Raw genomic sequence first — 19,796 nt, forward strand, 5'->3', positions numbered from 1 at the left:
TGCACTGAGCTGAAGAGGAAATGGTAAAGGCATTACTGCTTATCAGGTGGGAAGTGGTTTTGCAGCATTCCCTGACATGACATGTCATTTCTGGTTTTATGCATTGCGATGCAGATATGCGCTTATATAGACACATAGACAACAATGAATGAGAATTCCATCAGTGTGTGGAGAAAGAAGCTATATGGGAAAAGGGTGTGGGTGTGTGGGTGTGTGTGTGTGTGTGTGTGTGTGTGTGTAGGAGCAGATGTGATTCTGTGCAGTGGGAAACTGTTGCCTGCTGATACCAACATTAGTGATTTATGAGAAAGATAGGGACAGAGAGACAGTGGGAAAGACAAGGAGAGAGAGAGGGTGAGAGAGATTCAGGGATTGAGTCAGAGAGAGCAACATATGTATTATGTATAGGTACTGTGTGTGTGTGTGTGTGTGTGTGTGTGTGTGTGTGTGTGTGTACGTGTGTTTAAATACTGTAGTTACTATTGTGTGCAAGCCAATTAAATATACAGTACCCTTTAAAGTTTGTTTAACAATTACATGACGATATTTTAATTTATACAGTATATGGTTTTATTGATATTTTCTAGTACAATTCCCAAGTTAATGAAATTGACTTGAGAGGCAAAGAGAAAGTTCATAAAGCGTGTGTGTGTTTGTGTGTAATATATATATATATATATATATATATATATATATACACACTATAGTATATATATATATATATATATACACTGTCTACCAGGGATGGGCAACGCACCCTCACTTGAAGTGGCCCTCAGTACACCTACATGCATTTGAGCATGAAATCTTAAAAGTGCAGTGTAAAAATGCACAAAATTACTTCTTGCAATTAATGTTGGTCTGCTGTTTTTGCACAAAAAAAAGAGAAATCACAGTAAGCGGCTATTCTTTATTTGCTTCAAACCTTTTGTATTCCTATTTATACTGTTATACATGCATTTGAGCATGAAATATGTTAAGTTACTGCACTGTAAACATATTTAAAATTGCAGTTTCATCATATCTGGTTAAGTGCACGCTCCTATATGTGGCCCTGTGGTAGTGAACATGAAAAAGTGTGGCCCCCTTCAGCATTTAAGTTGCCCATCCCTGCTATATACTATACTATAATATCCTCTACTATTTAATGGCGAGAGGGAAGTCCTCGTTTGAAGAAAACTTTTCCAAAGTGAACATGTGACATGTAACACTTCTTACCAGGAACACAAATGACTTGATATTATTATGCTGAGTCATTTGCTTCTAGAGTGACAACCAAACAACATTTACTGATGGTCTGTGAGTTGTAATGCAACTGGCAATTTTGATCATGGTGCTTTTTCAAAGCCTATTATATTTAAGATCAATAACATGACTGCACACTTTTCTCCATACTTTAATGTAATCCATATTATCAGCTCTTGAAGTGTCTTGGTCGGTCTACTGCCTACTACGCTAGCTGACCTTGATGCATCATACCAGGACCCTGAAAACAGGGCTGCTGAATGGAATTATTCATTTTATTATCTACGCCTGTGACATCTCAACTTATCTATTTGTAAGCTGATATCATATAGGCCCCGATCATAGCTATAATAGGCAGGTAGATGAGGGTGTGTTTTGACAGGGTAGTTTTGAAAATGTTGTTTAGTCTTCTAGAGGTGTTGTGGGTATAATTCTACCAGACAAGCGTCATAGAAAGTGCCCACTTGATCATCCTAATAGCAGTCTCACAACACTCCACCCTGAGACATTTAGATTAGGAGACTAATGAATAGTGCTGCCAGCATCATGGGCCAATAGATTTATGACGCTGTGGCCTAAAGTTCCCTTTAGGTCAGTTAGTACATCAATATTTAGACATCTGAATGGGGCTTCTGCTTGACTGCTCATCCTTGATTGTGGCATAAAAGGCTGAAGCATCTCATCTTGATTATTGGTAAATCTCCTTAGAATCTGGAGCCAGGCTGACATTACTGGGGAAAAGAAGTGTTTTGTACTTCTGGGGGAAGAAAATGACGGTGTTTTTGATTAAAAAAAAGGACCAAGTTAGCATGAGCGGCAACAGCAACCTTGACTGAAGAGACAAAGACAACATCATCATACACTCACTATCTAATATGTGGTTCTGTGGTTTATGTGAGAGAGGGAGTGAGTCCCAGAAAACCAAAAAGTATAAAGAAATAAACTTGACCCATAAACTTATAAAATGTACCGCACCATTATTATTCAAGGCTTTGGCAGTCATCTTGATTTTTGCACTGTTGTTTATACACTAAAGCAAATGCAAGAGTTGCATTTAAACCAATACTGTAAGTGAATGGAGTCATTATTTCCGAATGTCATACGGATTCATTTGTTTTACTTTCAGTGTCTGCTAATCATACGCCGCCTCAATAGTGCTGACTGTGGCTAAAAGCCTAAAAATCCTAATGAGGTTACTGCGGTATTTATTTGCAGTAGATTTGTGCCAGAGAAATGATTGGCCACTCGATACGAGGACAAATCCGACAACACATTTAACATTATTAAATGTCCGTTTATTAGTTTTGAAAAGTGCTGCATTTACAAAACTGCAGTGTAGCACTGGATTGCAAAGCCTTCAAACCGAACACCAGGTGCCATCTCACAAGCTACAGTAGTTGTTTTATACTGTGCAGGGCATCGCTCATGCTATCAGTAAATGAAGCCCAATGTAACATTGAGTTTCAATTACTTAGGGCACACAAATTGTGCTTTTAGAGGTTAATTATTTGCATCATGTTTGTCGCTTTGAATGCTGAATTATTGCAGTAATGTACAGGCTCTTGTTTTGGCGATCTAATTAGGAAAGAAATCCATCAGCCAAAGATTCAGGAAAGCACTGGAAGTGAGAAGTTGTTATTTATACAGTCTATGGTTACCCAACAATATTTGTTTCAATTTGTGAAAAAATATTGGTTACTTAAACACTGTGTATTGAATGTGCAAACAAAACCAACCTTACAGGAAAGAGTGCAACACACACAGACACACACATACCCGATGATAGAAAACCAATGCGTCCACTTCAATACTATGATTCTTTATGACATTTTATACAATTTATTAATTTAAGCTCAAATGTGTATATATATATATATATATCTATCTATATATACATATATATATATAGAGAGAGATGTAAAACCTCTCTGCGTCTTAAATGCTTGGGTGCATGTCCAACTGACCTATGCAAAAGAAAATGACACACTTTGAAGCTGATCTCTTCAAAAGCAGGGAGAATCTACTCTTGTCAATTAGATCAAAAGCTTCCAATCGTGCACACACACACACACACACACACACACACACACACACACACACACACACACACACACACACACACACACACACACACACACACACACACACACACACACACACACACACACACACACACACACACACACACACACACACACACACACAGAGGGATGTGGCAACAGGGTGTTAACTTTCTATGCGTTGAGGATGAGGAGATCTTAGCCAGTGAGATTGACTGCTGCTGGTTGCCTGATTGCAAGATGTCACGATTAAAACTACGTCTGTGTGACAGTTGATTGATGTGTGAAGATGAAAGGATTACAGGTCTAGTTATTATTCTTCCCTTCTGTTCACATCACTACACACACACATGGCTCAAAACAATAAAGTGAACCAATATGGTGCAGAGCATTATTTACTCTGACTTCAAATGAAAGCTCACGTGAATTTGATCTGATAATAAAATTGGATGCTGTGAAGCTTATGAACAGAATATATGTTTACTGGTGGGTAAGTTTTCTGAACAGAATACTGAACTGCAATAGTATGCTACATCTTATACAGATAAACAGGCAGTATGAGCCATGAATTGCCTGTAATTATCATGATGAATTTAGAAAAGACACAATAGCATTAGTGTCAATCAATGGAATATATATTGGTCTTTGTGACATTTGTCCCGCCCCTTCTTCACTTTAACTTAACAGTTGGGTGACACTTTGCAACCCAAAATAAAAACACAGAACTTGCAGTGTCAGCCTAGAAAAGACGCACAGTGCTGCTGGCATTTGTTGCATTGTGGTTGACTACAGCCCTACATAATAATAAAAAGAATAAACTAAGAATATGAGGTCTAAGATTAAGAAGGATATTAAGATGACAACAAGAAGTCTGAATGAAAATATTCTTCCATGCAATATTTTGTGACCCTCTTTGAGGTAAGGCCTACATAAACTCATGGAACCACTCTATTATGTGCATATTATGCTGTTAAGGCCAGGGGGGATATTTTAATATTATGACAATGCCACATTAGCATTAAATTAGCTATTTTGCAGGTGGCTATGTCATTGTTTTCATGTGCAAAAACACCTACAGTTTACTTTAAGTGTATCAAAATGCACTATAAAATTCCTTTTCATCCTGTACATAAATTACCATCCTGGCCCTGTACTCTTGGTGAGACTCTCATATGTTTTTTCTTACAGTCCTAAAACACACATGGGTTGATCTGAATGTGTATGAAAGACTATAAATACAGAGGCTGAATACTAAAGTCCTGATGTGTCTGTGTAGCACACCGCAGTATATTTACGTGTATGTGACGAGAGGCATCAGTTTCTCCCTCACAAATGAACTAAATTATTATATCAGCCGTTGTGGAATTGACCTTTAAAACCTTGGCTCAACTCGACGGCCAATGAAAACACCTTTTTTCACTCATCCCTGCAGCTTGTTGTCTCCCCCCAGCACACCCTCTGTGACTGCCTTCTCATGTGTAATCACAGGAAAACAGAGGAACGGGGAGGAATGGAAGCAGACTTAGGGGGAGAGAAAACAGAGAAAAGTAATTAAAACAGAGTGCTGGAGAAAGAGGAGTGTGCTGGCCTGTGACCGATAGATGCAGCTGCATTGAACCGAAAACTGTAGTGGGATTAACAGGGGTCTAATGCCCCAAGAATGCTGGAAAATGTGTTTGTGTATATATGTTTGAGTATTTGCGTGTGCATCCATATATGCCATGTGCTTTTGGATAGTCAATAATGATGAATTGATTTTAGTGTGGCTGGATGTGAGCACTTGTATGTGCATTTAAGGGAAGAGGAACAGAAAAAGTACCGAGAAATTGTGCAAGATGAAAGGAAAGGAGTGTTTTACTCATGAGCTCAAGGAGAGAATTAGATTGGAGTGATTCACTTCAGAGGACCTGATTTTCACTGACAAGGCTAAAACTCTTTCTATCTTGTCCTTACTCAAATCCTACAGCAGTACTTAAATGATCCACTTAATTTACGTCATTAGCTTTGCAGGTATTTGCTCATAAACACAATTATTCATGAAACTGAGGTTTTGAACTGAAGAGGGTACAAGATGAAAACACTACAGGATAAAAACAATTCCTCCTCTGGGGACCACGAATGTATGGACCATATTTTATGGCAATCCATCCAACAGCTGTTGAGATATTTCAATTAAATCTAAAATGTTAACCTCATGGTGGTGTTAATGAAAAAGTCAGTAGGATCCATCCCCTGGGGACCGTGAATGTCTGTAAAAAAAATATGCAATCCGTCAAATAGCTGTTGAGATATTTCAATTAAATCTAAAATGTTAACCTCATGGTGGTGTTAATGAAAAAGTGTAGTAGGATCCATCCCCTGGGGACCATGAATGTTTGTAAAAAAATATGCAATCCGTCAAATAGCTGTTGAGAGATTTCAGTCTGAACCAAAGTGTTGAGTGACGAATGAACCAATGCTGTCATTGCAAAAAGCTGACAACACTTTTATATGTAGAGGTTAAATAAAATCGAAAGGATCTTCATGTTTTCCACTGAAAATTCCCTTGGATCATCATCCTCTTACCTGCTCAACATTCCTACCATCCGTCACCCACCCTACTGGCTTTCGGGGTAAGGCAGTTTATTTTCTCTGTTTTGCTCTCGCTTGGTCTCTCACTACACTCACACACATTCTGTCTCTGCCAAATCCTTCAATCTCTCTCTGTTTCTCTCTTCTTCCTTACCCCCTCCCCTTCCTTTCTCCTATTCCCCTCTCTCTGTGATAAGATAGACTACTGTTCGGCTTGTGCCTCGACCTGCTGAATTTCAAATAGGCCCCTTCGACAAAAACCCAGAGCCTCGGTCTCCCCTCTCTGCTCTCCCAGAATATTAACAAGTCCTGCAGCAGTGCTAACAATCCTGCACCCCCAAGCCCACCAAAACTTTGCAGATCTGTTTGTTGCATTTGGGAGATGAATGTGGATCATCGCTCCCTGATCATTAGGTAAATAGCCTTGGCTGTACTTGCACACACATCCTTCCTACTGGTGGACATATTGGACTTAGATTATATGAGTGATGCACAAAGCTTGCCTATAACGGACCATATTATATGTCCTCAGTGTCCTCCAAAGTCCATCAAGCCCTTGCCATGCAAAAAAATGAAATTGTTCGTGCGAAAAATCATGCAAAATATCCATTCCAGTGTTTCCCTTCTATCCATTCTACAGCAGCACACAGCACTAATTCCATGAACTGCAGCAAGTATCCATGGTTAGTTTACATGTCTGAAATTACAGGAGAACAATCGAGTGTCTGTTATCTAAACTGCTAAAGTCAGTTGAACAGGTGAAGTGAACATTGTTGGTAGCCTACTGAGCCTACAGCTCAGTGATGAATAGCAAGCATGTGCTGATGGTCCTGGAGCTAGACCTGATAATATTCAGTTAAAAACAGATCTGTGATGCCGCTTTGTCCAATTTGTTCTCTGTGAAGTTTGCAGGAAAAAATGTAATGCTTTCGCGTTAGCACTGTGCTGTACTGTACCGTTTTTAAAAAATAGCTTTTTAAATGCTACATTTCTGCTGGTATGCTTTTCTTGTGATCCTACACAGTATGCAACTCTAGACTCAGCAAAAACTTTATACATATAGGTATGTGTGTATTTCAGGAACATTACCTCTGCACTGTCAGAACTTCAGTAAGATGTTGCTTCTGTGTTGACAGGCTGACTATGAAAGGACACATTCTTGTTATGCTTTAGGAACCTTCAATGTACCAAAATAGATGGCACTGAGCCACGACTATATAGTAAGATCCTTCTGTCCTGTATTCATTCATTCATTCTGATGCATGCGAGGACTGAATCCAACATCGTGTGTATTAAAAGTGCATTGAACGCCACTTCTTCGCTTCTTCTCCTCCTTCATCAAACCACATCAATTCAATTGCTTGTCAGCAACTGCTCCTATGGTACCTTAGGTGACAATTTACCTTTGGTCCTGATTGAAGTAATGGGAGTAAAAGGGATAGTAAAAAAAAGGATAACAATTTAAGAGTGATTGATATGGTTTTTCGCAAAGTAAACTGATACATTATTAGAAAAGTAACTGATAAATATTTGACAACAGAATTTGGTGTGGCGGTGAGGTAGTGAGTGAGTATGTAATTGCATATTTGTACAGCATTAAATGTAAACACGAGTGAACAAAACAACAGAGCAATGCAAAAAATATGTTTAAAGGAAAGAAGAGATGTTTTCAAGCAGGCCAGTACTTTAAATACTTGTTTCTCCTGTTCTGTTTATTGAGTCTGACTAGTTTGAAAAGTTAGATGTTGGTTGTCCCTTAAGAATAACCAAATGTTCACTGGTTTTAGATTCCAAAAATGTTTTGCTTGAATTTTGATGGTTGGTTCGACAAAAGTATTCTTTACAAACATTACTGGAAACTGGGATAACTTGTGAAGCAAGTTGCAGTCCAACTTCTCAAATATTCTGAAATTTACACAAGAGCCCTGTAATGTTTAAACCGAAATGAGACATGCTGTTTTGTAAATATAGAGTATATGAGGACTTACAGTTACAAAAACTATGGTGGAATTTGTACATCATGTTTAGCACACAGTGATCTCCTATTACACAGTGCTACAATGACTCAGACACGGCTTCCTGTAGTAAAAAGGAAATATGGGACAGTTAAATTGAGAAGAAAACTAATCAAAAAAGGCTCATTACCTTGCTGATCCAGAACTCGAATTTAGGCCCGTCAGTTGTCAGGAACAAATCTGGAGAGAGGAGGAAAGAGAAGCAGAAGGGAGGGAGTAAGTCATTAAATAATACAGCGGTTCATTTGGCAATCATAATCAAACATGGAGCAGGGACTATTGACCTATAATGAAGAAAATGTTGTAGATTAGTGGAAATGAAAGAAATGAAAATGTACACTGCACTCTAGCTGTACCTTTACAGAGTTGATGAATTGATCATGAAAACGGATCAATAAAGACTCAGTAATTGCTTGGATTGCTCAAGTCGCCTTATTTATACAGAAGATGTAATCTTTTAAACGGCGCAATGTGTAATTCATGGTCACATGCTCCAGAGTGATGGGGGGCAAGAATTGCATGATTTATTAATCAAAGTGATTACACTGTTAAAGATTGTGTTCAGTTAGATATGCATTTAACCTTACAATGTCCTCAAAAAATGTTATTAGAAAGTTTTCTAACATCCAATCTTGCCTCATCTCATAAGTCATCATTCATTAATTCATTATCCTTAACGGCTTATCTGCATTCGGGTCGCAGGGGTGCTGGAGCCGATCCCAGCTGACATTGGGCGAGAGGCGGGGTACACCCTGGACAGATCACCAGACTATTGCAGGGCAGACATATAGAGACTGACAATCACGCTCTCATTCACACCTATGGGCAATTTATGTTTTTAGACTGTGGGAGGAAGCTGGAGTACCTGGCGACTACACCACCGTGTAGCCAATAAGTCCTCATCAGGGAGTCAAAAAGATGGTGCACGGACGCAGTGACGTGGTGCTCTGAAACACTTACATTTAAAACTAATTCTAAAATTAAGACCGATACCGGAATTGAGAACCTTTGTTTAAGAGACTATTGTGATAGTGATAGGTCTCTGAAGAGTGTAGCTCCATCTTGCTCAGCAGAGTGCACAGTCGCCAACAGCCCAGCAGAGAGGAGGCACAGACTTTTCTAGTCGCTTTGCGACCACTCAAAGCGCTTTACAATACAGACTGCGCTCATTCACCCTTTCACACACACATTCATACTGGTGGCAGAGGCTACCCTAAACGGTCCCACCTGCCACCATTGGGAATTCATTCACACACCGATGAACGCAGCATCGGGAGCGGAGAGGGTTCAGTATCTTGCTCAAGTATACTTCGACATGTAGGCTGCCATGGTCAGGGATCGAACCGCCAACCCTTCGGTTAGAGGCCAACCGACTCTACCAGCTGAGCCACAGCCGCCGCAAGTGAGAGGAGGTGTGTGAGGTAAGCTAGCTGGCATTTAAGCTAGGCTAAGAGTGGTCCTGCATAAACCTTGCAGTTATGGTGATAATGCAGCGATAGAGTATTTTAGTCATTAAGTGTTCTCCTCACATAAGGAATGCTTTTGCTTCATTAAAAAGCAAAGCGATGATTTTTAGTAATTGAGTTACTTGAAGAATTGTTCGAGCCCTATTTAGGAGTAGGTCTTAGTTTTAAAGGTTTAGTTAGTAGTTTTATAGTAATTTAGGTTTATATGTGCTAACTGTTGGAGAGCATCGAGAAGTGTCGGGGCCAACTTTGTTCCCTCATGTTGAAATGATTGTAGACTGGTATAAAACGACTTGATGTGGTTTTTTGAGGTACAAGCGGCATGACAAGACCGGACGGGCCAGGGCTAGCCCACTCATCTTTGCAATACAATGTCAAAACTATTACTTCTTTGTATTCTGTTTATAATGTTTAGTAATTAAGCATGAATGTCAAAGGCTGTATCTTACACATTGCCACTTTAATTAGAATTATCATTAAGTTAAGAAGAGCTTTTTTACTCTGTAAAAGGTTCTATATTTTAATAAGTTATAGTATAAATGAAATATATACTTTGACTTCTTCTTCTTCTTCTTCATCAAAAATAATTCCACTGCTAATGACAAGACAGGAACTGACATTATAATACAGAGACCTGTGACTGTATAATGTATGGGCCACTTAGAAAATCCCGGGCCATTCACACATCCTGTTCACATTCATGCAGCTTAAGAACAACACATATAATAAAAAGAACACTGGTATGGAAACGTTTTACATTTCCAAGCTTGGCTTAGTGATAAACAGGACAGAGTTTGATATTCTCTGACCATTCTCTTTAACTCCGGCACAGACAGCCAGTGACTGTTCAATATACAGGTGGGGTTCCTAAAGTGGTAAAGATGAATTGGATTCTTAAAGCAGTAGCAGAAAATCAGGTGAAAAGAAGGAAAAAGGATAGTTGGGGGGGGACTCCTGCTGAAAGCAACAGGATTTTATTCAGCTTTCTGGAGGCTTCGCCCCCTGGTAATGCCTGAAGCTCGCTCTATTGGAATCCTATAACCTGTGCTTGTACTCATATTCCCTGCTCTTGAAACTCAGGCTGCAGGCTGCGTTTCTAATGCGGTTTCTGTGTGCCTCACTGTGAGATGACGTTTACTTTCAACGCTTCATTCTCTGGACTGCGGTTCTCCTAGTAATTGGACATGAAATAAATATTGGCATTGATCTGCCTTAGGGTCCTGCTTTACCCCCTGTATTGCCGTGCTCTGCATGGGAAAATATTAATGATAACGGAATGAATGAAGGGAAGACAGGAAGAATGAAGGTTGTGTGTTATGACAGAGGTAGCTGTGGAAATCCTGTATCCTGCATATAAGCTGTGTTCGTACTGGACTGGCCTCTCCAGCATGCAGCATTACTCCTCACTAAAGTTAGTATACATACATATAATGCATTTTAATAACAAACTTTCGGTAACACTTTCTATGAAGACTAGCTATACTGCATTATAGATGCGTCTATATGAACCTCACTTTACTTAAAGCATACATTGATCATTTATTTATACTTATGGCATCCTACAAGTCCTTATAACAATTGATTGTTGAGGTGTGTGTATAGAGGGGTATGAGTAGTTGTAATGTATTATAAGCCTCATCAGTCAGCCTGTAGTTTATAACCAGTCAAGAGCACTCATAAGACACTTGGATTTATAAGTCATTATAAGCTTTATTTATAACTGTTGATATAGTGCATCATGAAGCTTTATATGTGTTTATGAGTGCAGTCATAATGCATTATGATTGATTATAATGAGCATTATAATTCACTATGAATGCGCTCATAATGCACTATAGATGTAGTCTTCATAGAAAGTGTTACCAAACTTTCTTTAAATGACTCTCCCTTTCATTGGATACATGTCAAACACCATTTTGACTGAAAAGTGTTCCTCTTTGAGAATACCAATCTGAGTACCCCCATCTCTCATGGATGTGCTCTAAAATATTATCCAGGATCTGGTGCAGTCAATCCAGAACCAGGAAAACAATTAGCAGAGTGAAAAAGTTTTCTCAAGGAGAGCTCTACTCTTGAGGAACATCCTGCCAACACAGCTTAACATAGATATCATCTTTAAATTTAGGTTTTCATGCTTCCAACTTGCTCTCCAAAATCTCTACATTTGAATTTCTTGTCCTCATGATAAACAGCATTTCCATAAATTTGTGTTGTGTCACAAATGACAGTAAAAAATACATTTTGGTGCGTACCCACCACCACATCCAACACACACAACCATCTCAAATAATATTGTCTAATAAAAATGTCTGTACACAGAATTCAGAGCATATCGATTGCCTGCATAAGGCTCTCAACAAGGTGCAGCGGCTAGCAGCTGACAGTGCTAACGCCACCATGAACAGTACAGACAGCAATAGTGGGGAGAGAGAGCTAACTGTGTACTCTAACTGTGAACCGGCTGGTGGCCATTACACAAACACAGGGACTCACATGCACTTGCCTGCATGTACAGCCAGACTGGCTACTGCAACCATTTGTTGAGAGCAGAGAAGCTCAGATTAAAACACAAACAGACGAAGTGTGACTTCCTTCTCTGGTCATGACACTATTACTCCACTATATGTATTGGTATCTTTACATGGTAAATAGCTGTTTACTGCTTTATCAATGTTCTAAATGTCATGTACAGGTCCTTTAAGACTTTAATGTAAAATTAAGCTACTGTTAAAAGGTGCTTTACGTGGAAAAATAGTTTGAGTTCAACTTTTAATGTTTGAAACTGTGAGGAGTTGAGACACATTGCCCACACATTCTCAGAAATGCAAAGAAGATAGCAAATGCATGCATAAATTATGCATATGTGCACAGACACACACACACGACAGGATACACTCAGTAATTTGCACACCGTGTCTGTGCTGATCCCTGTGTGTGCGCATGTTTGAAGTCGCACCGGGTGGTGTGTTGATGAGCTTGGTTAATCAGCCAATCAGGCCTCTTAGACAGAATCCAGCCGTGATTGGCTGATTAGGTGCGATGGCTGGGTATCAGTGAGAGAGGCATGGGGTAGACGGAGGAGCAGAGGGATCTTCATCTTGTAAACACTTAACATTCTTGCTGTGGGGGCACTTCCTCTCCATGATCCTCATCTCACCAGTTGCCTTTTTTTTAACCCAAGTTCACAACTGCCAAACTCTTTTTTACCACTGATTTCTCTTCCTCTAGTCTAAACAGTCCAACTTGGAACTGCCCTTTAAACTTTTTTGCTAATTTGATTCTCACCACGATCAGGCAGTGTATTGCGGCTGTAAACTGATGACTTGAAAGTGGATAGCACCCTTGAGCAGGACACTAAACTTCAACCTGTTTTCTCCTTGGACACTGCAGCACACATGCCCCTGCTCTCTGATCTGTCCTGAGAGGGAATGCATTTGTAAGAGGGTGTCAAGGGGAATATGCACACACAGAAAAGCCAATTCCCTTTGGTAAACCGAGCAATAAGGTAATCTTAATGGGATCCTTCTGACATTATCCTCTTCAGTGCAATGTCCTTCTCCACTCTCCCTCCCTCCTCACAGTCCCTGCCAGAAAGTATTCTACACAGTCTCATAAAGAGCTGCTAGCTAGCAATATAAACCTAACTGCTGCCACCATCACTCACTTTAACGCAGTTTTACTGTTCGAGGGACTTTTACTGGGCCGCCAAGGGCCTTTTAGGGACTCATTCAAGTTAAAAGAGATATTATAAAGAGGAACAGAACAAAGCACAGCAGAGAGGAATCAAATAGAACAGAAGCAGAGTGGATCCTAAGTGAAAGTCTTTGTGTAATTAAGTAGTTTCTTTGTATTGCTATACTTTTCTTCCGTTGAATTTTTGCAACTCGCCTCAGCAGATCAATATTAGAAACCATTTCAATTAGGGGTTGGCGATATGGCCCTAAAAGAATATCACGATATTTCAGGGTATTTTTTGCATTAATGATATTCTTGACAATATTACAAAATACTGAAAAATATATAGAAAATGTGATTTCAAAAAAAATATTTCCATCCATCCAACCATCTAGGGGTTAGACTTTGAGAGATAAATATAAGCAAACACCTAACATAACACTTTTTTACTGTCAGGAGATACTGTTATATAAAATCTTAATTGTTATCCTACTGTGAAATTTGAAATTGCTGTCAACAGGGTTTTCCACTAGGACATGGAGTTGCCAGCCAATGTGTAAAAATAGCTGGCTAGAGGGGTCGGGGGGCATGCACCCCCGGATAATTTGTTTCCAATAAAAAATTATCCTTGCTTGGTAAACTCAGTGCGTGTGTAATGGACAGCACACATATAACGCTTTTATCCAATGAGCTTTACAATACAGACCGCGCTCATTCACCCATTCACACACACAATACTGGTGGCCGGGCTATCCTAATAGGTGCCACCTGCCACCATTGGGAATTCATTCATACATCGAAGAACGCAGCATGGGGAGCCATTTGGGGTTCAGGATCTTGTGTGCAACTGTGTGCATGCATGTCTCGGAGGTGGATGGAGAGGTGGGGGTCGGGGGAATGAGTGACTGATGGGTGACAGACAATATACGGCAACACAACCCAAAATCATTTTATATTATAAATAGTGTATGAGGCTATGGCGGGACAGATTAGACTATGGCAGGCCACCAAAGTCTAGGTAATAATTGGAAACCCTGCGACGAAACTAAGTCAAGAAGCAGGAATGTTGCCAATATTGAGATTTGTTTTTTTTTTATCACATAAAAAACAAACTGATATATCGTGAACGATATGATATGGCACACCCCTAACTTCAATACTCATTTTGGTCAGTATTGATACATGTGTACCAGCTGTGCTTTCTTGCTCTCTGACAGCGAGTTGATACATACACCGCTGCAGCCTCACCTCCTCCCACTGCCTCACAGTTCACTTTGATTGAATAAAATATTTTGCAGGTTTTGTTAGCTTATAAATATTTCACATCTGAGGCAAATTAACAAGGAAAGCAAAGATTACAAGCAAGCCCATATATACAATGGATGCCACAGAGCAGTATTAATGAATGGTACACACCAAATTCAGTAAAGCACCTTGAGGACAAACATATCCACCTCGATAAAGAATTTCAAAAAGCCTTTTTTTCATTTTATTCATTTTCATTTTTTACATCCTCTATGTTGCATGCATTTTCCCCCAATGGAACTAATATCAGTATTTTTTAAGGTATGTTATCAGGTTAGAAATTCCATTATTATAACAACACACAAACTCTACTATTCATATCTTGTCTGGACCCTTTGTCAGTCATGCAAAAAAAAATCTCACACATAAACATCTACAAATTATCAACTTTTTCCACTTTTCTTAATATGTGTAAAAAAAAAATCCTTTTCATACACAACTATTCAATTAAGTAATTTGTAGTCAATTGCAGTCTCCTGGAAAAGAAAAGGTTAAGGAAAACTCTGAGTCACTGATCATCCATCACATGTTGCCCCTTCAATTTATTGAGGAGTTGCTCCAATTTCATGTCAAACCCAGGCCACACAGTCCCAAAGCAGATATTCTACTGCTACACTATCCACAGTGAAACAACAGGGTGAAGCTTTTTATCCCTTTTTATTCCTGTCTGTAACGAGACAATTTTTAACACTACGGGACTATTTCACTGGGTGATTATGAGATCTTACCGCACCTGTGACATCAAACAGCTACTGTGGTTGTCCCAGTATCATGACAAGCTACCAGTAATCCTGTTAGACCTGTATGATTGGAAGTGACCAACACGACCATCAAAGCCTGCTAATCCCATTCAACCGTGGCCCAGTAGAAAAAGATGAGCAGGAGCCCATGCTGTAGTGTTGTAAACAGTCACTCCAGCTTAAAGTATAAGCCGTATTGCCTTGATTATTCCTTCCAAAATATTCCTTTGATATGATTTAACTGGCATTATTTTATGACTACATCCACATCACCATTAGTCCAAAATTCAGCGACCAGCCTCTTGACAGCAGTAACTAAATGTCTGCAATAGTTTCCTAATTTTATCTTCACTTCCATTGGTGGCAATGGAATTAGGAAACACTGTGAATTACGTTTGAATTTAAAACTGTATTGAATATCAATAAGGTTGGAATTGGATTATACTGAAGCTATATTTGTAAATCTTCAAGGTGTGCTGTTTTGACCATATAGCACAATCTCAGATAACCTGTGCAGAAAACAATATACCCTCGTACAAATAATAAACACATTTATTTCTGATGTTAAAAGTTCGTCACTAGCTGTTGTTTCAGATTCCTCTCTTGAGGTCTGAGATGTCTGTGTACTTCTCTACAATCTGAGATTCAAACATATTCTGGACAAGCTACATTAGGTATGTCACAACCCTGAAATTCAATCAAAGATGTAAGAGTCAACTGAAATCTCTAGCGAAGAACACTGTCAGTAAAGAGAGCAAAACACAATGGAACATCATAGCAGATATCATGTAAAAGGAAATGCCCAACAAGATGTACCTTACCAGGAATAATTGTCAATGTGGAGACCAGAACTGTCTGACGTGTATCTAAAGTTATGGTTATTGACAAGATGAAGGGCATTAACAAGCTCATACCATGGTCCTTTGTCAAATGAGGGGATTCTGGTCCACAGAAACATAAAACAGGAATAATCAAGGTAAAAATATTTCTTTAAATGCCCGTGACATATTCTGTACATACAGACATTGAAACCATATTATTGCCAAAGGGCAATGTTGCTGGTATGATGTCAATATGACAAAACATCAATTTCACTGTCTATTTTTGCTGAGAACCATGTGCGTCATGTGGAAAAAATAGGCAAGACCCCGGATCTCTAAATGAGCCACAGCCGACCCGCTGCTGAGACGTGTCTGAGCTGCTCAGCGGGCTGTGTCGCTGCCATGACCTGTTAAAATGGGCACCAAAAACAAAACAAAAAAAACCCAAGAGGTTCTGCAATGCCCACGCAAGCAGTGTATCCTGGCTAGTAGGCAGTTGCCTACTTTGCTGATGGTAAAGTCTAGAGTCTGCACAGTATAGAGTAGTCTGGAAACGTGGTTACTTGAGAAAATTTCAAGCAGCAATAGCTCATTCTGACCCAGCATGTTTTGAACACTTGTACATTTGTATACAATTAAAAGCACATAGTCAAGGGTCTCACCTTTGTCTACCTTTATACAGCTATTTTTTTTTATCATTCATGCCATGCATGGCAGCTACTCTATTGTTCGTGAATAAGAGGCAAATTGTAAAGCGCTGCGAGGCAGAAAGGCACAGTATGCAATGCAGTCTATTATATTTATTCTGAATGCTGTGTCACACACAGAGTTTTATTGACCACCTTTAGGTTAACAAGTAACTATAGAACCTAAATCAAATCCTTAAACGATTCAACAGCACCACCGTTATGGCACTCTGCGGTAAAAGCACAAACACACATGCAAAGCATAATCTAATAGAGCTGTCATACTCCACCACTTGGGAAAGATGCATCCATAATTGAGGTATATAAATGTGTTTGTGTGTGGGAGGGTGGGGTTGCATAACAGCAACAGGGATTCAGAGCTCTAAGTGGTATGTCATGTCGCCGGATAATTAAAGACATGCTAACTGTGATGGCTGGAGCAACGGCTACACTAGGCATCAAAAAACATATGGCAGAGGTGGTCTGAGAGAAAGAGAAAGACTTCAAGGTGTGTCTGAATATGATAACTAAGGTTGCAAATGTATGAATGTGTATATGAATAAAAAGCATACTAATTGCAAAAGAGGCAATCAAAAATCACTTGATTATTCCTTCTGCATTCCTCCACTCTCACACTCAGATTTTTCTGTTTTGTTAGATTGTCTCTTCCATGCAAATGACACTTCAAAAAGCACACAGTCACACCCACATAAACAAGTACATGATGAGGAGACTGCATAAACACACATACACTCGCCCCCACACTGCAAGGCTGATTTCAGCACATTATTTAAATATCGGTGAGTTCTTTGTCATTGGGTTGTGATCTAACCAATCATCTACAATCAACCGGTCCTTTCACAGTAACAGAATAATTGCAAGTGTCTGTCGTCAATAACAGGGTGTTAAGAGCAACAACTACCATAGCTCAAGTATATTAAAACAAACAGCACAACAAGGTAAGACCAGCATGTTGCAGAACAGGAGAAGGCACCGGAGGTCTTAGTGCTGTTTCTGTTGGGCAAATAACAGCATGCTGTATTAAGGTTTGATTGGCTGTGTGCTGCTTCTATTGGACAGGTGTTTGTTGTTTGTTGGAAGCATGTTGGCACCAATACCTGCAATGCAGCTTTGAGGACTTCTGCAACCACATGAGAGTTAGGCCCCGTTCACACGAGGACGCTCGCGGGTAAAAACGACAAAATATTTTATCGGAAGTGCCTTTCGTTTAGACGGTGACGGCGTTTTGGGGGCTTAAAGACGCAAAAATCTGAAACCACCTTCCAAAGTGGAAAAGTTAAATACGCTCCTCCGTAGCGTGTCCGTCTACACTGACAAGACGCAAAACTCTGCTCAGATCTGCTCACGTCACGTATGTGTTTACGTCACATACATGCTCCAGTAAAGGAAAATAAACAAACGTGGGATTATTTCCATGCGTCGGACCTTCAAGCTGCTCTGGCAGCTCTAATAAACTTACAGGAGTCTTTCCACCAAATGTACAGGATATGTACAGATAGTATTAGTGAACAGAGAAGGATCTGTAATTACCTCTATCACATTTTGGATGCAGCAAATCGTCGGAGGCGAGCCAGACGGCTGTGAATGAAACCTGGGAGATCTAGTGGATGGTGGATAACTTTGTGGAAGGAGTAGTGATGAAAATGTGTGGCGTGAAAACTTCTGCATGCCCAAAGATGCTCTTATGGCTTTAAGTGATGCCGCCTGGCTGCATACAATCCACACTTTTGCGTCACCGTATGCAGCAGATTTCCTCCCGAAAATGCTCGTCTAAACGAGGAATAAAAAGTGAAGACGCGACGCCACTTTTGCGTCTTCTGTTGAGACCGTCCTCGTGTGAACGGGGCCTTAATGTGCTGGTTTTATGTAAACATATCTTGAGACTAAACAACAACAAAAAAGTTATTGTTTATTGCATTCTAGAGATCTGCAGCCTGTTGCACCGACTTACGTAGGTTTGATCATAAGTTTCACACTGAAACATCTGGTGAACTATTCAGGTAATATGGATTTTTTCTCAAGCATGCTTTGATGTGTGACACATCAAAGCATGCTTTAAATCGTCTGTCTGTTCCGGCTGGATCCGGCACAAATTAAGCCCTGCCTGTGACCATACTATAGAAATGTGCGTTTATCCATTTAAGTACGGCCATAAAACATATCTATAAAAGAGATTCTGCCAAAGCCAACCACAGAAGGTTTAAGTGATGAACAATTTATTGGTGTTAGTGGCAATCTAAAGTGAATGCTGCATAAAATCACACTTGTGCCCTCATCTAATACACAATACAGAGTGTGCAGAGCAGTATCACTATCAATGTAAAGTGCTGCTGTTTGTCACAGACAATGTACTCTCGATGAAGCCTAAGTATCAAAGAAACTTTTTCTCCAACTCAATCACTTGTCCCTCCTGCCTATTAAAGTGTTCCAGCATGATCAGCAGTTATTAAGGAACTACTTTCACCTGCTCAGGGGGAGGTGTACATTTATTCCCGACTCTACGTTGTAACTTAGCTGTATGGTACAACTTGTTTTTACTAAATTAGAGAGTAACTAGCTAATCTATGTTTGAAGTGACACACAGATGATGCAACAGGCTGCAAATAAGGAGTGAGATTTGAATTTGTACAACACTCATTGCAATCTATTGATGAAATCTTTACAGTTGCACAGGGTATATAACTGTATTTCCTGCTCTTTGCACTGGGGGCTTCTAATGTAAAAAACAACAACACAAAAAAACCCCACAATACCTCAATATTTTAGACATCAGCCATAACCTCATGTCAATGGATTGTTGGAGAGATAATTAGGATGACCCAGTAGAGGGGAGAGCATAAAATAATGACACACATCTCATAAGAAGTGAAGGGGAAATTAAATTCGAGGGGTGCTCTTTATCAGAGGCAAGTCATTTCAACAAGTCATCTCACTGCATGAGACTGGAGTCATTTCTTTGTTCTCTGTATCCATTCAGGAAGAAAATTAAAATTCCTCAGGAAACTTTTTTGACACACTTTCTTCCACAAAACTCTGTTTGGGATCTTCAAACTGGAATGTAACCTGGACTAGAAATAGATTAGTCTGATAATATAAGATGACACTTGCTAATTAAAAAAAGTTAAGTGAGTTAATCCAAGTTGATACACAGTTTTAGACAGAGATGAGAAGAGAAGAGAAGAGAAGAGAGA

At 39.6% G+C, this 19,796-nt stretch overlaps 1 protein-coding gene across 1 annotated transcript in view; it reads right to left on the reverse strand.

The window, feature by feature from the left end:
- Positions 1 to 19,796, reverse strand: part of itfg1 (integrin alpha FG-GAP repeat containing 1) — a 168,529-nt gene that overhangs the window by 128,082 nt on the left and 20,651 nt on the right. Inside the window, exon 7 of the mRNA XM_059351179.1 lies at positions 8,022 to 8,071. Within this exon, the coding sequence (XP_059207162.1) occupies positions 8,022 to 8,071 (50 nt within the window). The remainder of the gene's footprint in view (positions 1 to 8,021; positions 8,072 to 19,796) is intronic.

Source organism: Centropristis striata, chromosome 2 (genome assembly GCF_030273125.1).
Source record: "Centropristis striata isolate RG_2023a ecotype Rhode Island chromosome 2, C.striata_1.0, whole genome shotgun sequence".
Classification (NCBI taxonomy): Eukaryota; Metazoa; Chordata; class Actinopteri; order Perciformes; family Serranidae; genus Centropristis; species Centropristis striata.